The following is a 15888-nucleotide window of genomic DNA, read 5'->3' on the forward strand; positions in this document are numbered from 1 at the left end:
ATATAAACAAATAGAGGGAGCCCCCATGGGATCACCTCTATCACCTGTCATAGCCAACCTCTATATGGAATATTTCGAAAATAATGCTTTAGAGCAAGCCAAATACAAACCCAAACTTTGGCTGAGATATGTTGATGATACCTTTGTAATTTGGCCACATGGTAAAGAAAAACTAGACAATTTCCTCACTCATCTCAACAGCCTACACCCCAAAATACAGTTTACTATGGAAACAGAAATCAATGATCAACTTCCCTTTCTAGATGTACTGGTCTATAAAAAACCCAATGGCAGCCTAGGACATACTATCTACCAAAAGAAAACCCATACCAACCGTTATCTAAATGCACACTCACACCACCACCCCGCACAAATCACCTCAGTGGCCAAAACTCTCATCACCAGAACCAAACGCTTAGCTGACCATGAGCACTTAAAAACTGAATTGAACAAACTCAAAGATGTACTAATTTCTAATGGATTCAAAGAGAAAACAATAACAAACCTAATCAATAAAGAGACACCCCCCAAAAAACAAGATCAAGAACAGGACAATGGCACCACCATCCTTCCTTACATCAAAGGCACCACGGATAAAATTAGTAAAATTCTACAAAAACATAACATCAAAACCTCATTTTGCACTAACCAAAAAATATCTAATATCCTAAGGAGCCCCAAAGATAAAATCCAATTAGAATACCAAGGAATCTATGAAATCCCTTGCAAAACATGTGCAGCCACATACATTGGACAAACTAACCGAAGAGTGAGCCAGCGCATGGCAGAACATATGAATGCAGTCAAGAAACAGGAGAAGACCTCCTCCCTTGTCCAGCACATTAAAAGAACAGGGCACGAAATTGACTTTGAAAAAACTAAATTACTCCACAAAACAGAGAATTTATATAAAAGAATCTCTCTAGAAGCTATCGAAATTGAAAAGAGATCCTTTTGTTTAAATAAAAGGGATGATACCTCGCGCCTGCCAGAGATTTGGAAACCAGCCTTAAACAAAATAAACACTTCATTATAATCAATATGTCAATCCTTTAATTATTATGATTTTAGAATTTTATATTTGGAAATCAGACTTAAACAAAACACTTCATAATCTTCATGCCATTCCTTCTATAACCATGATTACACCAACCAATCAGATCACGGAAGCATAGTCACCCAATCTATTTGCTACATTCAAAGCAAATCTCCACCCCCACACTACATGCTAAGAAGAAATGTCAGTTGCTAATATTCATTTGCAAAAACACAAAGATTGGAACTCCAGCCTGATGATGGTGAATGTGATTTCACCGAAACGTCGCATAGACATGCAAAACATTACACAGGGCAAAACCCGAACTCAGAACAATCTACATACATATACCCGTGAAAATTTACGAAAACAAATATCTTGCCTCTACGGGGAGGACACTTTCCTACTGACTAGGACCTATGAAAAACTTGAAGTCAGAAAAGCCTCCATCTTATGTGATCTCACATTCCTACGCAACTGCAGGGACAAAAAAATAATTCCCAAATACTTCCAACTAAAATTCCACCCAAAAACCCCAACCATAGAGAGGATCCTAAAAAGAACTGAATTAGCCCTAATCAGAAATGAACTCCACAAAAAAAGATTCATACTTGATGAAATCAACAAAAGTCTACTCTCTCTTCACCTTAAAATCAGTAACCAAATACACCCTTTACTCTGGGATAAATTCAAACAAATATCAATCTGGAGGGCAGAAACAGAAACCCAATACAAAACAGACACACATAATAAGAAACTCCAAATACTAGAGGTACAGCAAAAACCCAGCCCTCCACAACAACTTATGACCAAAACAGTACATAACATATCAGACAAGATACTCACCACTACAGAAACCAATATTCTTTCAAAAGGATTTAATTTTGCAATAACTCCAAGACGAATACCAACTGAAAATATCATATGTGGAATTGAAACAACTTTACATAAAATCAACCCAGATACTGCTAACAAAATCAGACTCCAAGTCACTAATATTCTGTGCTCTAGTAAACCTCCAAAAAGCAACATACAGCAGGAAGAAAGAGAGGCACTTATCAATCTAAAGAAAAACCAGGATATAATAATCCTACCAGCTGATAAAGGAAACTCCACTATAGTAATGAACACAGCAGAATACAAGGAAAAAATGACAAATCTACTAAAAAACCCGGCCTACAAACTCCTAAGCACAGATCCTACCACCTACCTAGAAAAAACCACCAAATCTAAAATCAAGGCCTCTCCCATCAGCGAAGAAATCCAGCAAAAAATCATCCCCAGAGAAAAATCTTCCATATGTCCAAAACTCTATGGCCTTCCAAAAATACACAAAGAAGGAATACCTCTCAGGCCAATAGTCAGTTCTATAGGCTCCCCTCTACAAAACCTTGCCAAATTTTTAGCCAAATACCTTCAACCATATACAGAAACTATTACCTCATATGTTCAAAATTCATCCCACTTTATACAAATAATTAAAAAACAAAACCTACAACCCGATGACCTACTTGTAAGTTTCGATGTCGTGTCCCTGTTCACACAAATACCTATTACAGAAGCCTTGACAGCTATCCAAGACAAACACAAACCCCCCAAATATATCCTAGACCTTACCAACCACTGCCTGACCAATACATACTTCATCTATAATGAACAAAGATATAAACAAATAGAGGGAGCCCCCATGGGATCACCTCTATCACCTGTCATAGCCAACCTCTATATGGAATATTTCGAAAATAATGCTTTAGAGCAAGCCAAATACAAACCCAAACTTTGGCTGAGATATGTTGATGATACCTTTGTAATTTGGCCACATGGTAAAGAAAAACTAGACAATTTCCTCACTCATCTCAACAGCCTACACCCCAAAATACAGTTTACTATGGAAACAGAAATCAATGATCAACTTCCCTTTCTAGATGTACTGGTCTATAAAAAACCCAATGGCAGCCTAGGACATACTATCTACCAAAAGAAAACCCATACCAACCGTTACCTAAATGCACACTCACACCACCACCCCGCACAAATCACCTCAGTGGCCAAAACTCTCATCACCAGAACCAAACGCTTAGCTGACCATGAGCACTTAAAAACTGAATTGAACAAACTCAAAGATGTACTAATTTCTAATGGATTCAAAGAGAAAACAATAACAAACCTAATCAATAAAGAGACACCCCCCAAAAAACAAGATCAAGAACAGGACAATGGCACCACCATCCTTCCTTACATCAAAGGCACCACGGATAAAATTAGTAAAATTCTACAAAAACATAACATCAAAACCTCATTTTGCACTAACCAAAAAATGTCTAATATCCTAAGGAGCCCCAAAGATAAAATCCAATTAGAATACCAAGGAATCTATGAAATCCCTTGCAAAACATGTGCAGCCACATACATTGGACAAACTAACCGAAGAGTGAGCCAGCGCATGGCAGAACATATGAATGCAGTCAAGAAACAGGAGAAGACCTCCTCCCTTGTCCAGCACATTAAAAGAACAGGGCACGAAATTGACTTTGAAAAAACTAAATTACTCCACAAAACAGAGAATTTATATAAAAGAATCTCTCTAGAAGCTATCGAAATTGAAAAGAGATCCTTTTGTTTAAATAAAAGGGATGATACCTCGCGCCTGCCAGAGATTTGGAAACCAGCCTTAAACAAAATAAACACTTCATTATAATCAATATGTCAATCCTTTAATTATTATGATTTTAGAATTTTATATTTGGAAATCAGACTTAAACAAAACACTTCATAATCTTCATGCCATTCCTTCTATAACCATGATTACACCAACCAATCAGATCACGGAAGCATAGTCACCCAATCTATTTGCTACATTCAAAGCAAATCTCCACCCCCACACTACATGCTAAGAAGAAATGTCAGTTGCTAATATTCATTTGCAAAAACACAAAGATTGGAACTCCAGCCTGATGATGGTGAATGTGATTTCACCGAAACGTCGCATAGACATGCAAAACATTACACAGGGCAAAACCCGAACTCAGAACAATCTACATACATATACCCGTGAAAATTTACGAAAACATATATATATATATATATATATATATATATATATATATATATATATATATGACGGTCTTGGTATATTCGGGTTGGAAATTTCTGGTGACGTTTCGACGAGGTCTCACTCGTCATCTTCAGGCTGGTGTTTCTGTCCTTGTTCTCAGGCGAACACTGAGATGACGAGTGAGACCTCGTCGAAACGTCGCCAGAAATTTCCAAATCCTATACGGGAAGAAACCCGAATATACCAAGACCGTCATACCTGAACCCGTGAAAATCTACGAAAATATATATATGTGTGTGTGTGTGTGTGTGTGTGTGTGTAATAAAGTTGTCAAAGTTTGAAATATTCTTCCTGATTCCTGTCTCTGCTACTAACTTTCCTAGTTTTAATTCTAACTTAATTTCTGTAAACCTCATCCCATATTTAAGAGGTCCTTAAGGGGGCGTGCGTAAGTGAACTAATGTGTCAATTGTCCCTGTTCCATTTTAATGTTTTTCATTTTGCTTGCTTGAATTTGTAATTTTTGTTTGACAAATAAACCTTAAACAATAAAAGAGAAAACTTGGAAAGAAGGAAAATTTTATTGCAATTTTATAAAGATTACCTGGATCCTTTTCAGCCTGGATTCCGTCATGGTTATGGGCTGAAAACTGCATTGGTTACACTTATCAATGATCTCCTTGACCTCTTAGTGACTTTCCATACCATCAACTATGGTATCCTTTTGGGCAGGTTACATGGGCTGGGGCAGGATGGCACAGTTCTATGCTGATTAGGTTCCTTTCTCTGTGGCAGCTATCAATTAGTCTTGATAGGAATGAGAGGTCCAGCCTGAGGCCGCTATTCTGTGGTGTATCACTGGGATTGGTACTTTCTCCACTCCTTTTCAAGATCTATATGAAACCACTGTGTGATATCATCCATCACCATGGGTTGAGCTATATATTGTGTGTTGATGACACCCAACTCTATATTTCCACTCTTGGTGATCCAAGTAATGCAGTAGCTGTCCTTTTGTGGTACCTGGAGACTTAGGGTCCTGGGTGTGGGACAACAGATTTTGACTGAGCCCTGGTAAAATTGAATGGCTGAAGTACACAGGGCTCTGGGATCCAGAATTTTGTTAGTTTTGACTCTGGATGGAGTGGTACCTCCCCAGAAAGTCCCGGTCTACAACTTGGGGATTCTTCTATACTCATGACTCCTGTTTGAGGAACAGGTGGTAGCCGGTAGCTTTTGCACAACTTTGTGTCATGTGCCAATTGCAGCCTTTTCTTGACCAGGATTTCCTGTGCTTAGTTGTTCAGTCCCTAGTCATCTCATAACTCTATTACTATAATGCACTCTATATGGGGCTACCCTTGAAAATCATTCAAGGGTAGCCCTCAGGGAGTTTTGGGGGCTCCGAGAATGGCCCCTGTAACACCACTGTTCTGGAAGCTGCATTGGTTACCAGTCTGCTTGCAGGTGCAATTCAAGGTGTTTAAAGTCCTTTATGGCATGACCTCAGGTTACTTGAGGGATCATCTCACCCCACCCTGGGATTGGCCCATACCACTGTGTCTGCCGGACACACTAGTCTAATTATTCTGGCTGGCAGAGTCCAGAAGGAGGGCTTTCTCTGATGTAACTCCTGCCCTCTTGAACATCTTGTCCCACAATGTGAGGTTGGCCCCAACCCTCCTATATTTTCACCAGGGCCTAAAGACGTACCTGTCAGCTTGAAACTCCAGTGAGGGAACAGTGCAATGGAGGCTGTTGATTGAGTAATAACAGATCCCACCTTCCTCCCCTCTCCATCTCCACTCTTCTCATGTGTCTTTGGTTTTAATACAGTGGTACCTCGGTTTTCGAATGCTTCTCAGTTCGAACAAATCGGTATTCGACCAGGAAATTCAAGAAACTTTTTCCCTGGAATTCGAACAAATATTTGGAACTCGAACACTCTAGAGAGCTGAAGACAGAAGCCAGCAAGCTACACAGAGAGAGCGAGAGCCAGGGGCAGTAGCAGGCGAGCGAGAGAGCTGAAGATAGAAGCCCGCAAGCTGCGGAGAGAGAGAGCCAGGGGCGAGCAAGAGAACTGAAGAGGGAAGCCGGCAAGCTACAGAGAGAGAGAGAGAGAGAGAGAGAGAGCCAGGGGTGAGCAAGAGAACTGAAGACAGAAGCCGGCAAGTTACAGAGAGAGAGCAAGAGAGACACGGGGACAGAAGCAGGCAAGCTAGAGGGAGAGACAACTGAGGAGGGGAATTTATTTTAAATTGTTTCGGTTCTCAACCAAATCGGTTCTCAACCACACTTCCAGAACGATTTGTGGTCGAGAACCGAGGTACCACTGTATTTGTTTTTAAGTTTTTAAGTTTTAAAAGTAAGCAGCACAGACATGGGGGACAAGGCAATATCTTTTTAATATAATATAATATGATACAATACAATACAATACAATACAATAAAAATAAAATGTGTGAATTTATTTTATAATTATATTTTTCTTCTTTCAGCTGAACAAACAGCAACTACAAGTGGTGAAAGAGCGGTTCCAGGCATTTCTAAATGGAGAGACACAGATTGTGGCTGATGAAGCTTTTTGCAATGCAGTTCGAAGTTACTATGAAGTAAGTAAAACCTTTTTCTCTAGTGCATTTTTTGTGTGTGCATGTTCATGCATGTGTTCCTTTTTCACGAGCTTTTATATTAGCTATTGTACCTAGTGAGGACTTTTTAAATAATGTTTTAAAATTAAAAACAGTACATCAGGGCTGTTTACTTAAAACAATGATTCTCTTTTAATATTTGGACTAAACAGTCTCACTGCTTCTAGTATTAGGCTGATATGTGTTTGACCAAACTTCTGGAATGAAATCATTATCTATATGTCAAAGGTTGTTTCAATTATTGGAAAAAAAGAATGAGGAATTATTCCTAGAATTATTAGTTAGCAACATCCTCCTTTTGTTATTCTGTTAGAATCTAACATGTGCAGCTAATGTAGATATATGGGAAATTGTGGTAATATGAAGGAGCCATAGATAGCATTGCTTTTTCACATGCTGATTCATCAAGGCTTCCAGACATCTGAGGACAGAAGAGCAATCATAGCAGAAGAGAGGTGAGCACTCGGCAAAGCCAGAGCTGCAAATGCTGTGACAATGGTGCCCACACATATCTACCCAACATATGTCAGAACAGTTTTTGCCCTTATAGGCCTTACAGGCACCTGAGGACACATTGTGCCCACAACCTGTTAGATGTCAAGGTCCACTTTGAACACGATGGACAGACATCATCATCATCACCCCAAACCAATATTGATTGTGAGAAACCTTGTCGAGTTTTGCTTGGTGCCCCTTAGAGACTGGATTAGGATCTGTTTGAACAAGAAGAACATTTTACTTTCACACAATTGGCAAAATATACATTTCCTATCCAATTTCTCCCCTCCCTGATTTATCTTATCATGGGACACAGATATATTCATGAAATCAGCCTTCTCTGAAGAACTGTCCTTGTTTCTAAGTTTGGTATTTAGCCGAAGCCCTGCCCATGAATCCCGTGCTCATCACTTTTCTCCATAGTTTGTCCATGTGTGAAGATTAGACAGCTTTGGTCTATCGTCTTCATGTCTGATAGCTAAAACAACTCCCTACCTAGATGGGAGAGATGAACATATTCCATTTGGAAATCATTCCTTCATTAAAATGAACACAAGTCCTAAAGCTTCAACACTTGTTTTTTCATACAAGGAGAAAATGTGAGACAATTTTAACATATAGGCAGGAATTGTTCTACTTGATTTTAACAAATTGTTGAAAATCGGGCATGGGGGCTTGTCACATTGGATCAGAGGAGTTTAGCTGTTAGTAAAATGTATGGTTATGAAAGACATATAGAACCTTTTATCTTTCACATTTTATTTTTGTTTACATCTTTCTTCAAATAATATTTGTTTTACTCTTTTGTTTCCTAGTGCTTTGGCCTTTTATTATAATGTTCAAGGAGTGAGCCAAGGAGTGAGCTCCTTGAACAGATGCTGGGATTAATGTTTTAAAATAGCTGGATTTAAGGTTCAGATGCTAGGGATATGTTTGCTACACTTTCAACAGAAGAAGCAGATGGGTAGGAAAGTAGGATGAACATATATATTTGTTTCTTGGTTCTGCATCTTTGTTCTTATTGCTGGATTAGAATTATAGTAGCAAGACCTTCCTGAGAATGAAGGTCACAGGAGTGCCTGAATACTTTTCTTACCTTCCGTAGAGAGAGTTACTGTACACAATAAATGGCAAGGGATATCAAATGATTGACCTAAAGTTTGTAAGAGAATCAGTGGAATAAAAATCATCTCAGTCTATCAGTCATAATTGAATCTTCCAAATTCCAAATACATTCTTATACCCATGTTGGTTGGGACTGAGTTTATGAAAGCAAGGGGAAAATGTTAATTATTTTTTGCTTTGCTTTCATAAACTTTTCAATCCTACCCCAAATGCAGTTTGTCAAGCTGACAGATATGTACATCTCATAATGCAGTAATTATTTCCATAAAGAAGACCAAAGTGATGCATTAGCCAGCTCTGAAAGCTAAATATCAAGAGCCCACCATCACAGTAAAGGGACAAAAGCTGCAAGCAGTGGACCAATTTACATACCTTGGCAGCACCTTCTCCTGTGCAGTTTTTGAGACCCTAATGGTACAGGGCAGGGTGAACTCCCCGTTGTTCCAGCTCTTGCCAACCTAGTAGTTTGAAAGCATGCAAATACAAGTAGGGGTTGGGGGTGGGAGGCACTGTTCTTCAGTGGTTCTCCTCCTACCTCTCCGGTCGGTCGCAGTCGGTGTTAGTGGGGGGTCAGAGGTCGACTCCGAGGTCTCTCCCTTGTGGGGTGCCTCAGGGGTTGGTCCTCTCCCCCCCTGCTATTTAATATCTACATGAAACCGCTGGGTGAGATCATCCAAGGGCATGGGGTGAGGTATCATCAGTACGCCGATGATACCCAGCTTTACATCTCCACCCCATGTCCAGTCAACGAAGCAGTGGAAGTGATGTGCCGGTGTCTGGAGGCTGTTGGGGCCTGGATGGGTGTCAACAGACTCAAACTCAACCCGGATAAGACGGAGTGGCTGTGGGTTTTGCCTCCCAAGGACAATCCCATCTGTACGTCCATTACCCTGGGGGGGGGGAATACTGACCCCCTCGGAGAGGGTTCGCAACTTGGGCGTCCTCCTCGATCCACAGCTCACATTAGAGAACCATCTTTCAGCTGTGGCGAGGGGGGCGTTTGCCCAGGTTCGCCTGGTGCACCAGTTGCGGCCCTATCTGGACCGGGACTCATTGCTCATAGTCACTCATGCCCTCATCACCTCGAGGTTCGACTACTGTAATGCTCTCTACATGGGGCTACCTTTGAAAAGTGTTCGGAAACTTCAGATCATGCAGAATGCAGCTGCGAGAGCAGTCATGGGCTTACCTAGGTATGCCCGTGTTTCGCCATCACTCCGCAGTCTGCATTGGCTGCCGATCAATTTCCGGTCACAATTCAAAGTGTTGGTTATGACCTTTAAAGCCCTTCATGGCACTGTACCAGAATATCTCCGAGACCGCCTTCTGCCGCACGAATCCCAGCGACCGATTAGGTCCCACAGAGTGGGCCTTCTCCAGGTCCTGTCAACTAAACAATGTTGGTTGGCGGGCCCCAGGGGAAGAGCCTTCTCTGTTGCGGCCCCGACTCTCTGGAACCAACTCCCCCCAGAGATTAGAACTGCCCCTACTCTCCCTGCCTTCCGTAAACTCCTTAAAACCCACCTTTGCCGTCAGGCATGGGGGAACTGAAATACCTCCCCCGGGCATGTACAATTTATGCATGGTATGTTTGTGTGTGTGCTTGTTAGTAAATGGGGTTCTTTTTAAACTTTTTAAAATATTTTAAATTTATTTGGATTTGTTACGATTTGTTATATTTTGCTGTGAGCCGCCCCGAGTCCGCGGAGAATGGTGGCATACAAATCTAAATAATAAATAAATAAATAAATAAATAAATAAATAAGTAGATAAATATGTATAATTTCAATTGGAAGATAATGGTATTCGGTGCACCTCGCTGTATTGTCATGCTGGCCACATGGCCAGAGAAGTGTCTTCGAACAATGCTGGCCCCCCAGCTAGGAAACTGAAATGAAGTTTAAGATAAGTCTTTAAATTCTGAAACAATTAGATAGAGAATAGAAACGTTTACTTTTTTCTTTTAGAATTAGAGATGCTTGAAAACAAATTGTTGAAATTAACCACTTAAAATATTTTTCCTGTATACTAAATAGGGAAGCATGACAAATAAGGAAATAAGTTGATGTGTCTGTGGCTAAGAGCCAAACAGAAATAATGGTCCAGAAGAGTTTAATTTATACAATCTAGGGAGATGAATGAATGTGATTTTTTTTAAATAGCCTCCAATGGAAAACAAATTACCTTCTCTGAATAGTCTGTAGTGACAGCAGTGATATTTACTGGTAGGCGACTGGAGGCAGAGAGTGGTAACAAAGCTTTATTCAATTTACATTTTTTTTATGATGGTACTTCACTGAAGGGCAGCATGGGAAATCAGAATCTTTTACAAGTTAGTATTCTCTTTAGAATCTAAAAAAACAGTTGTAACTGTCAAAACAAATGTTCTTGTTATTTCATATTCCCCTTTGGAGGCAACACTAAGACCTCACTGAACAAGAAAGGGATTGATTAAAAAAATAAATGCAGTCTGGAACAGAGGATTGGGTTTATTTCCTTTTGATTGAGACAATCCTTAATATATCATGGCTTGATAAATTAATGGCTTCCTCAACTTACACTGGATGTTACAAAGTCTGAAGCAGTTTTGTTTACTCTGAAATAACTGCCTGCTTCAAGGGTTGGTCACACTGCCTGGTTTGCTATAGGCACCAAAATCATTAATTTAGAAATTGGATATTTAACTTTAGCAAATACAAGCTCATTGTCTAGTCCAGTATTTCCCCATGTGGCTGGAGAACTAAAATCCACACATCTTAAAATTGCCAAGGTTGAGAAACACTAGTTTTTCAATGGAAAACATCCCTGTCCCCCCTCACTTTACATACTTTGTGGAGTTTTCCAAAGTTGCATAATATATATTACATGGTAGCTTGCATGATTAGGATCCTGGCATGAAAGTAGCAAGCCCGTGTTCGAGACCTCTAGGGCAGGGCGAGTGCCCATCGTTTACTCCAGCTTATGCCAGGGAATGAAAGCATCCCTCAACTGGGCATCCCCTGAGCAATCATAGTGTCACCAGTTAATCCTTTTAACCTAAAAGTGCCTCTGTGCTTGTGACATGAGCATGATGTGTTTATTTTGTTAAATTTGTTTGCTGCCCATCACCACAAGGTGACAACAATAAAATGGGTTTGCTGCCCATCTCCACAAGGTACAACATTAATATATACAATGGTACCTCTACCTAAGAACGCCTCTACTTACAAACTTTTCTAGATAAGAACCACGTGTTCAAGATTTTTTTGCCTCTTCTCAAGAACCATTTTCCACTTACAAATCCAAGCCTCTGAAACTGTAACCAGAAACTGTAACCTGTAACTGTAACTGTAAGCCTCCATGGGGCCTCTCTAGGAATCTCCTGGGAAGAAACGGACAGAAAAGGTGGGGAGAAGCCTCCGTGGGGCCTCTCTAGGAATCTCCTGGGAAGAAACGGTCAGAAAAGGGGGGAGAAGCCTCTGTGGGGCCTCTCTAGGAATCTCCTGGGAGGAAACAGGGCCTCCACCCTCCCTGTGGTTTTCCGAATCGCACACATTATTTACTTTTACATTAATTCCTATGGGAAAAATTGCTTCTTCTTACAAACCTTTCTACTTAAAAACCTGATCACAGAACGAATTAAGTTCGTAAGTAGAGGTACCACTGTATATATAAATATATGTAGAAACATAGAAACATAGAAACATAGAAGACTGATGGCAGAAAAAGACCTCATGGTCCATCTAGTCTGCCCTTATACTATTTCCTGTATTTTATCTTACAATGAATATATGTTTATCCCAGGCATGTTTAAATTCAGTTACTGTGGATTTACCAACCACGTCTGCTGGAAGTTTGTTCCAAGGATCTACTACTCTTTCAGTAAAATAATATTTTCTCATGTTGCTTTTGATCTTTCTCCCAACTAACTTCAGATTGTGTCCCCAGATTATGTATACAGTGATCCCCCGCTCGTTGCGAGGGTTCCGTTCCAGGACCCCCCACAACGAGCGGGTTTTCACGAAGTAGCGCTGCAGAAGTAAAAACACCATCTGCGCATGTGCAGATGGTGTTTTTAACTTCCGCAGCGCTAGCGAGAAGCCGAAGATTGGGGGGCGGCGCGGATGTTTTAAAACGTCGCCACCGACATGGGGGGCTCGCTAGCACCCCCCGAACCCCCAACCCGGGTTTGGGGGGGTGCTAGCAAGCCCCCCATGTTGGCGGGGATGTTTTAAAACACCCGCACGGCTTTCCAATGAGTCCCGAAGACAAACGCGGAAGTTTGCCGTTTGTCTTCGGGACTCATTGGAAAGCTCCGATCGTTTTAAAACAGTTGCGCCGTTCTCCGCTGACTCCTGGCGAACTTCCCCGCTTTAGGAGTCAGCGGAGAACGGCGCGCCTGCTTGGCTTCGCTCGCCGCTGCAGCCAACGCACGCTACGATCTTCCGGGCCAGCCAGGCTCAGTGACGGAAGGCAGCCGCTTGGCCCGGGATGCTGGGCCGAGAGGAGCCGGGCTTGATCCGCTGAGCCTGGCTGGCCCGGAAGATCGTAGCGCGCATTGGCTGCAGTGGCGAGCGAAGCCAAGCCGGCAGCAATGTCGCCGCCGCTGCAGCCAACACGCGCTACGATCTTCCGGGCCAGCCAGGCTCAGCGGATCAAGCCCGGCTCCTCTCGGCCCAGCATCCCGGGCCAAGCGGCTGCCTTCCGTCACTGAGCCTGGCTCGCCCGGAAGATCGTAGCGCGCGTTGGCTGCAGCGGCGGCGACATTGCTGCCGGCTTGGCTTCGCTCGCCACTGCAGCCAACGCGCGCTACGATCTTCCGGGCCAGCCAGGCTCAGCGGTTCAAGCCCGGCTCCTCTCGGCCCAGCATCCCGGGCCAAGCGGCTGCCTTCCGTCACTGAGCCTGGCTCGCCCGGAAGATCGTAGCGCGCGTTGGCTGCAGCGGCGGCGACATTGCTGCCGGCTTGGCTTCGCTCGCCGCTGCAGCCAACGCGCGCTACGATCTTCCGGGCCAGCCAGGCTCAGCGGATCAACCCCGGCTCCTCTCGGCCCAGCATCCCGGGCCAAGCGGCTGCCTTCCGTCACTGAGCCTGGCTCGCCCGGAAGATCGTAGCGCGCGTTGGCTGCATCGGCGGCGACATTGCTGCCGGCTTGGCTTCGCTCGCTGCTGCAGCCAACGCGCGCTACGATCTTCTGGGCCAGCCAGGCTCAGCGGATCAAGCCCGGCTCCTCTCGGCCCAGCATCCCGGGCCAAGCGGCTGCCTTCCGTCACTGAGCCTGGCTGGCCCGGAAGATCGTAGCGCGCGTTGGCTGCATCGGCGGCGACATTGCTGCCGGCTTGGCTTCGCTCGCTGCTGCAGCCAACGCGCGCTATGATCTTCCGGGCCAGCCAGGCTCAGCGGATCAAGCCCGGCTCCTCTCGGCCCAGCATCCCGGGCCAAGCAGCTGCCTTCCGTCACTGAGCCTGGCTCGCCCGGAAGATCGTAGCGCGCGTTGGCTGCAGCGGCGGCGACATTGCTGCCGGCTTGGCTTCGCTCACCGCTGCAGCCAACGCGCGCTACGATCTTCCGGGCGAGCCAGGCTCAGTCACGGAAGGCAGCTGCTTGGCCCGGGATGCTGGGCCGAAAGGAGCCGGGCTTGAAGATCGCAGCGCGCGTTGGCTGCGGTGGCGAGGGCTTGCGATGGAGGGTGGAGGAAGCGGCCATGGGAGGGCGAGCTGCCTCAGGGAGGAGGATCGGGCGGGACCAGGTGGGGGCTGGAATTTCTCCGCTGGGAAGAAGCGGCCAGGGCGAAGGGTGGGCGAGCGGCGAAGGGCGGGCGAGTGGGTGCTGGGGAGGGCTTCTCGCCCTCCCGCCAGCAAGAGGGGGAGCGAACGGCGTGGGCAGGCGAAGGGCGGGCGAGCGGCAGCGAGGAGTTTGCGTGGGCGGTGGGGAAACTCCTCGCTGATGCCAGCAAGAGGGGGAAGACCCAGGGAAGCCGCCCAGCAGCTGATCTCCCGGTTGCCATCTACGCATGCGTGCCCATAGAAAAAAAGGGCACGCATGCGTAGATGGTATTTTGACTTCCGGGTTGAAAAATCGCAAATTACCCTGTTCGCAATGGTCGGGGACGCAATAACCGGGGGATCACTGTATATAACATTTTTTTTCCTGAATTGAAAATAAAGGGGGACTAGTATAGATCTATTTCAAGGTTGTTTCCTCTCATCAGCTAGCCATATTCTCACTGGGATTTGATCCCGTAGCCTTTGAAATTAAGCTCTAGGCCAGTGTTTCCCAACCTTGGCCACTTGAAGATATCTGGATTTCAATTCCCAGAATTCTCCAGCCAGCCTTTTCTGGCTGGGGAATTCTGGGAGTTGAAGTCCAAATATCTTCAAGTGACCAAGGTTGGGAAACACTGCTCTAGGCGACAGGATCTCATCCTTTCAGCTTTGTGCCAGGGAAGTGTTATATGGTTTTTCTTTCTTTCTTTTTTTCTGTCAAATCACCCTCGCATATCCAAATATGGGAGGGGCTTAATGCTTCCTTTTGCCTCTTAGCACCACCAAGGCCATATCCAAGGCAGTTAATTTTTTCATAGCCAACAAACTATATTCTATATGTGTGACATATTTTTGCTGAATTGAAAATGAAGGGAGACTAGTTTTTTTACTGTCTTTTAAATATGTATATCTGTTAGATTCATATGAATTGTTTTTTTTTTTCATTTAATGTTTCTCCTCAGATTGCTTAATAAAACCTGCCTCTTTGCTTTTCCTTTTAGAGGAAAAACCTACTTTGAGGGAGAAAGGATGTTTAATTCCACATTTTCTGTCCTTCACACTTTACAGAAGATCATTTTATTATGGCAGCTGACAAAATCTTTATACCTTCTTTTCTTTGGAGTGGCTTTATTTTTTCAAGGAGACAAAGTAGCTTTGCACATGATTAATATGTAAGCAAAGACTCCTGGGATGGTGTTGAACATATTTACTATTGCTGGTAGCGTCTCTCAGCAAATGGGACGACTCTTCATGAGTTTGTCAAAAACCTGACCTTTAACCATAACAGCCATTAATAAATTATCAAACAGTGAAAATACAGAGCTGATTTGGATCAGTAGCATGGAATTCTACTTTGATATGGGGAACATTTAGGAGAGGTGGAATAGTTAGGTTTAGGGCAGTGATGGTGAACCATTTTTCCCTCGGGTGTCGAAAGCTCGTGCACACACACTATTGCCCATGCATGAGTGCCCATACCCATGATCCAATGACTGGGGAGGGCAAAAATTGCCTCCCTGCCCTTCCTGGAGGCTCTCTGGAGGCCAGAAACAACCTGTTTCCATTTTGGTGGACACGATAGGCATCTTTTTCACCCTCCCCAGCTCCAGAGGTTTCCCTAGAGCCTGGGGAGGACAAAACACCCTCCCCCACCCACCCGGAGGCCCTCCAAGAGCCTCCATGTGAGCAAAAATCAGCTGGCTGGTGCGCATATGTGTGCTGGAGCTGAGCTCGGCCAATGGCTCGTGTGCCGGCAGGTATGGCTCTGTGTGGCACCGGT

General features: G+C 43.9%; 1 protein-coding gene across 3 annotated transcripts in view; it reads left to right on the forward strand.

Moving 5' to 3' along the window:
- The window catches only part of CADPS2 (calcium dependent secretion activator 2), a 507583-nt gene that overhangs the window by 128994 nt on the left and 362701 nt on the right, over positions 1-15888 (forward strand). For all 3 annotated transcript variants that reach the window (XM_070755440.1, XM_070755441.1, XM_070755442.1), the window contains exon 2: positions 6590-6703. In XM_070755440.1, the coding sequence (XP_070611541.1) occupies positions 6590-6703 (114 nt within the window). The remainder of the gene's footprint in view (positions 1-6589; positions 6704-15888) is intronic.

This window comes from Erythrolamprus reginae, chromosome 6 (assembly GCF_031021105.1).
Source record: "Erythrolamprus reginae isolate rEryReg1 chromosome 6, rEryReg1.hap1, whole genome shotgun sequence".
Lineage (NCBI taxonomy): Eukaryota > Metazoa > Chordata > Lepidosauria > Squamata > Dipsadidae > Erythrolamprus > Erythrolamprus reginae.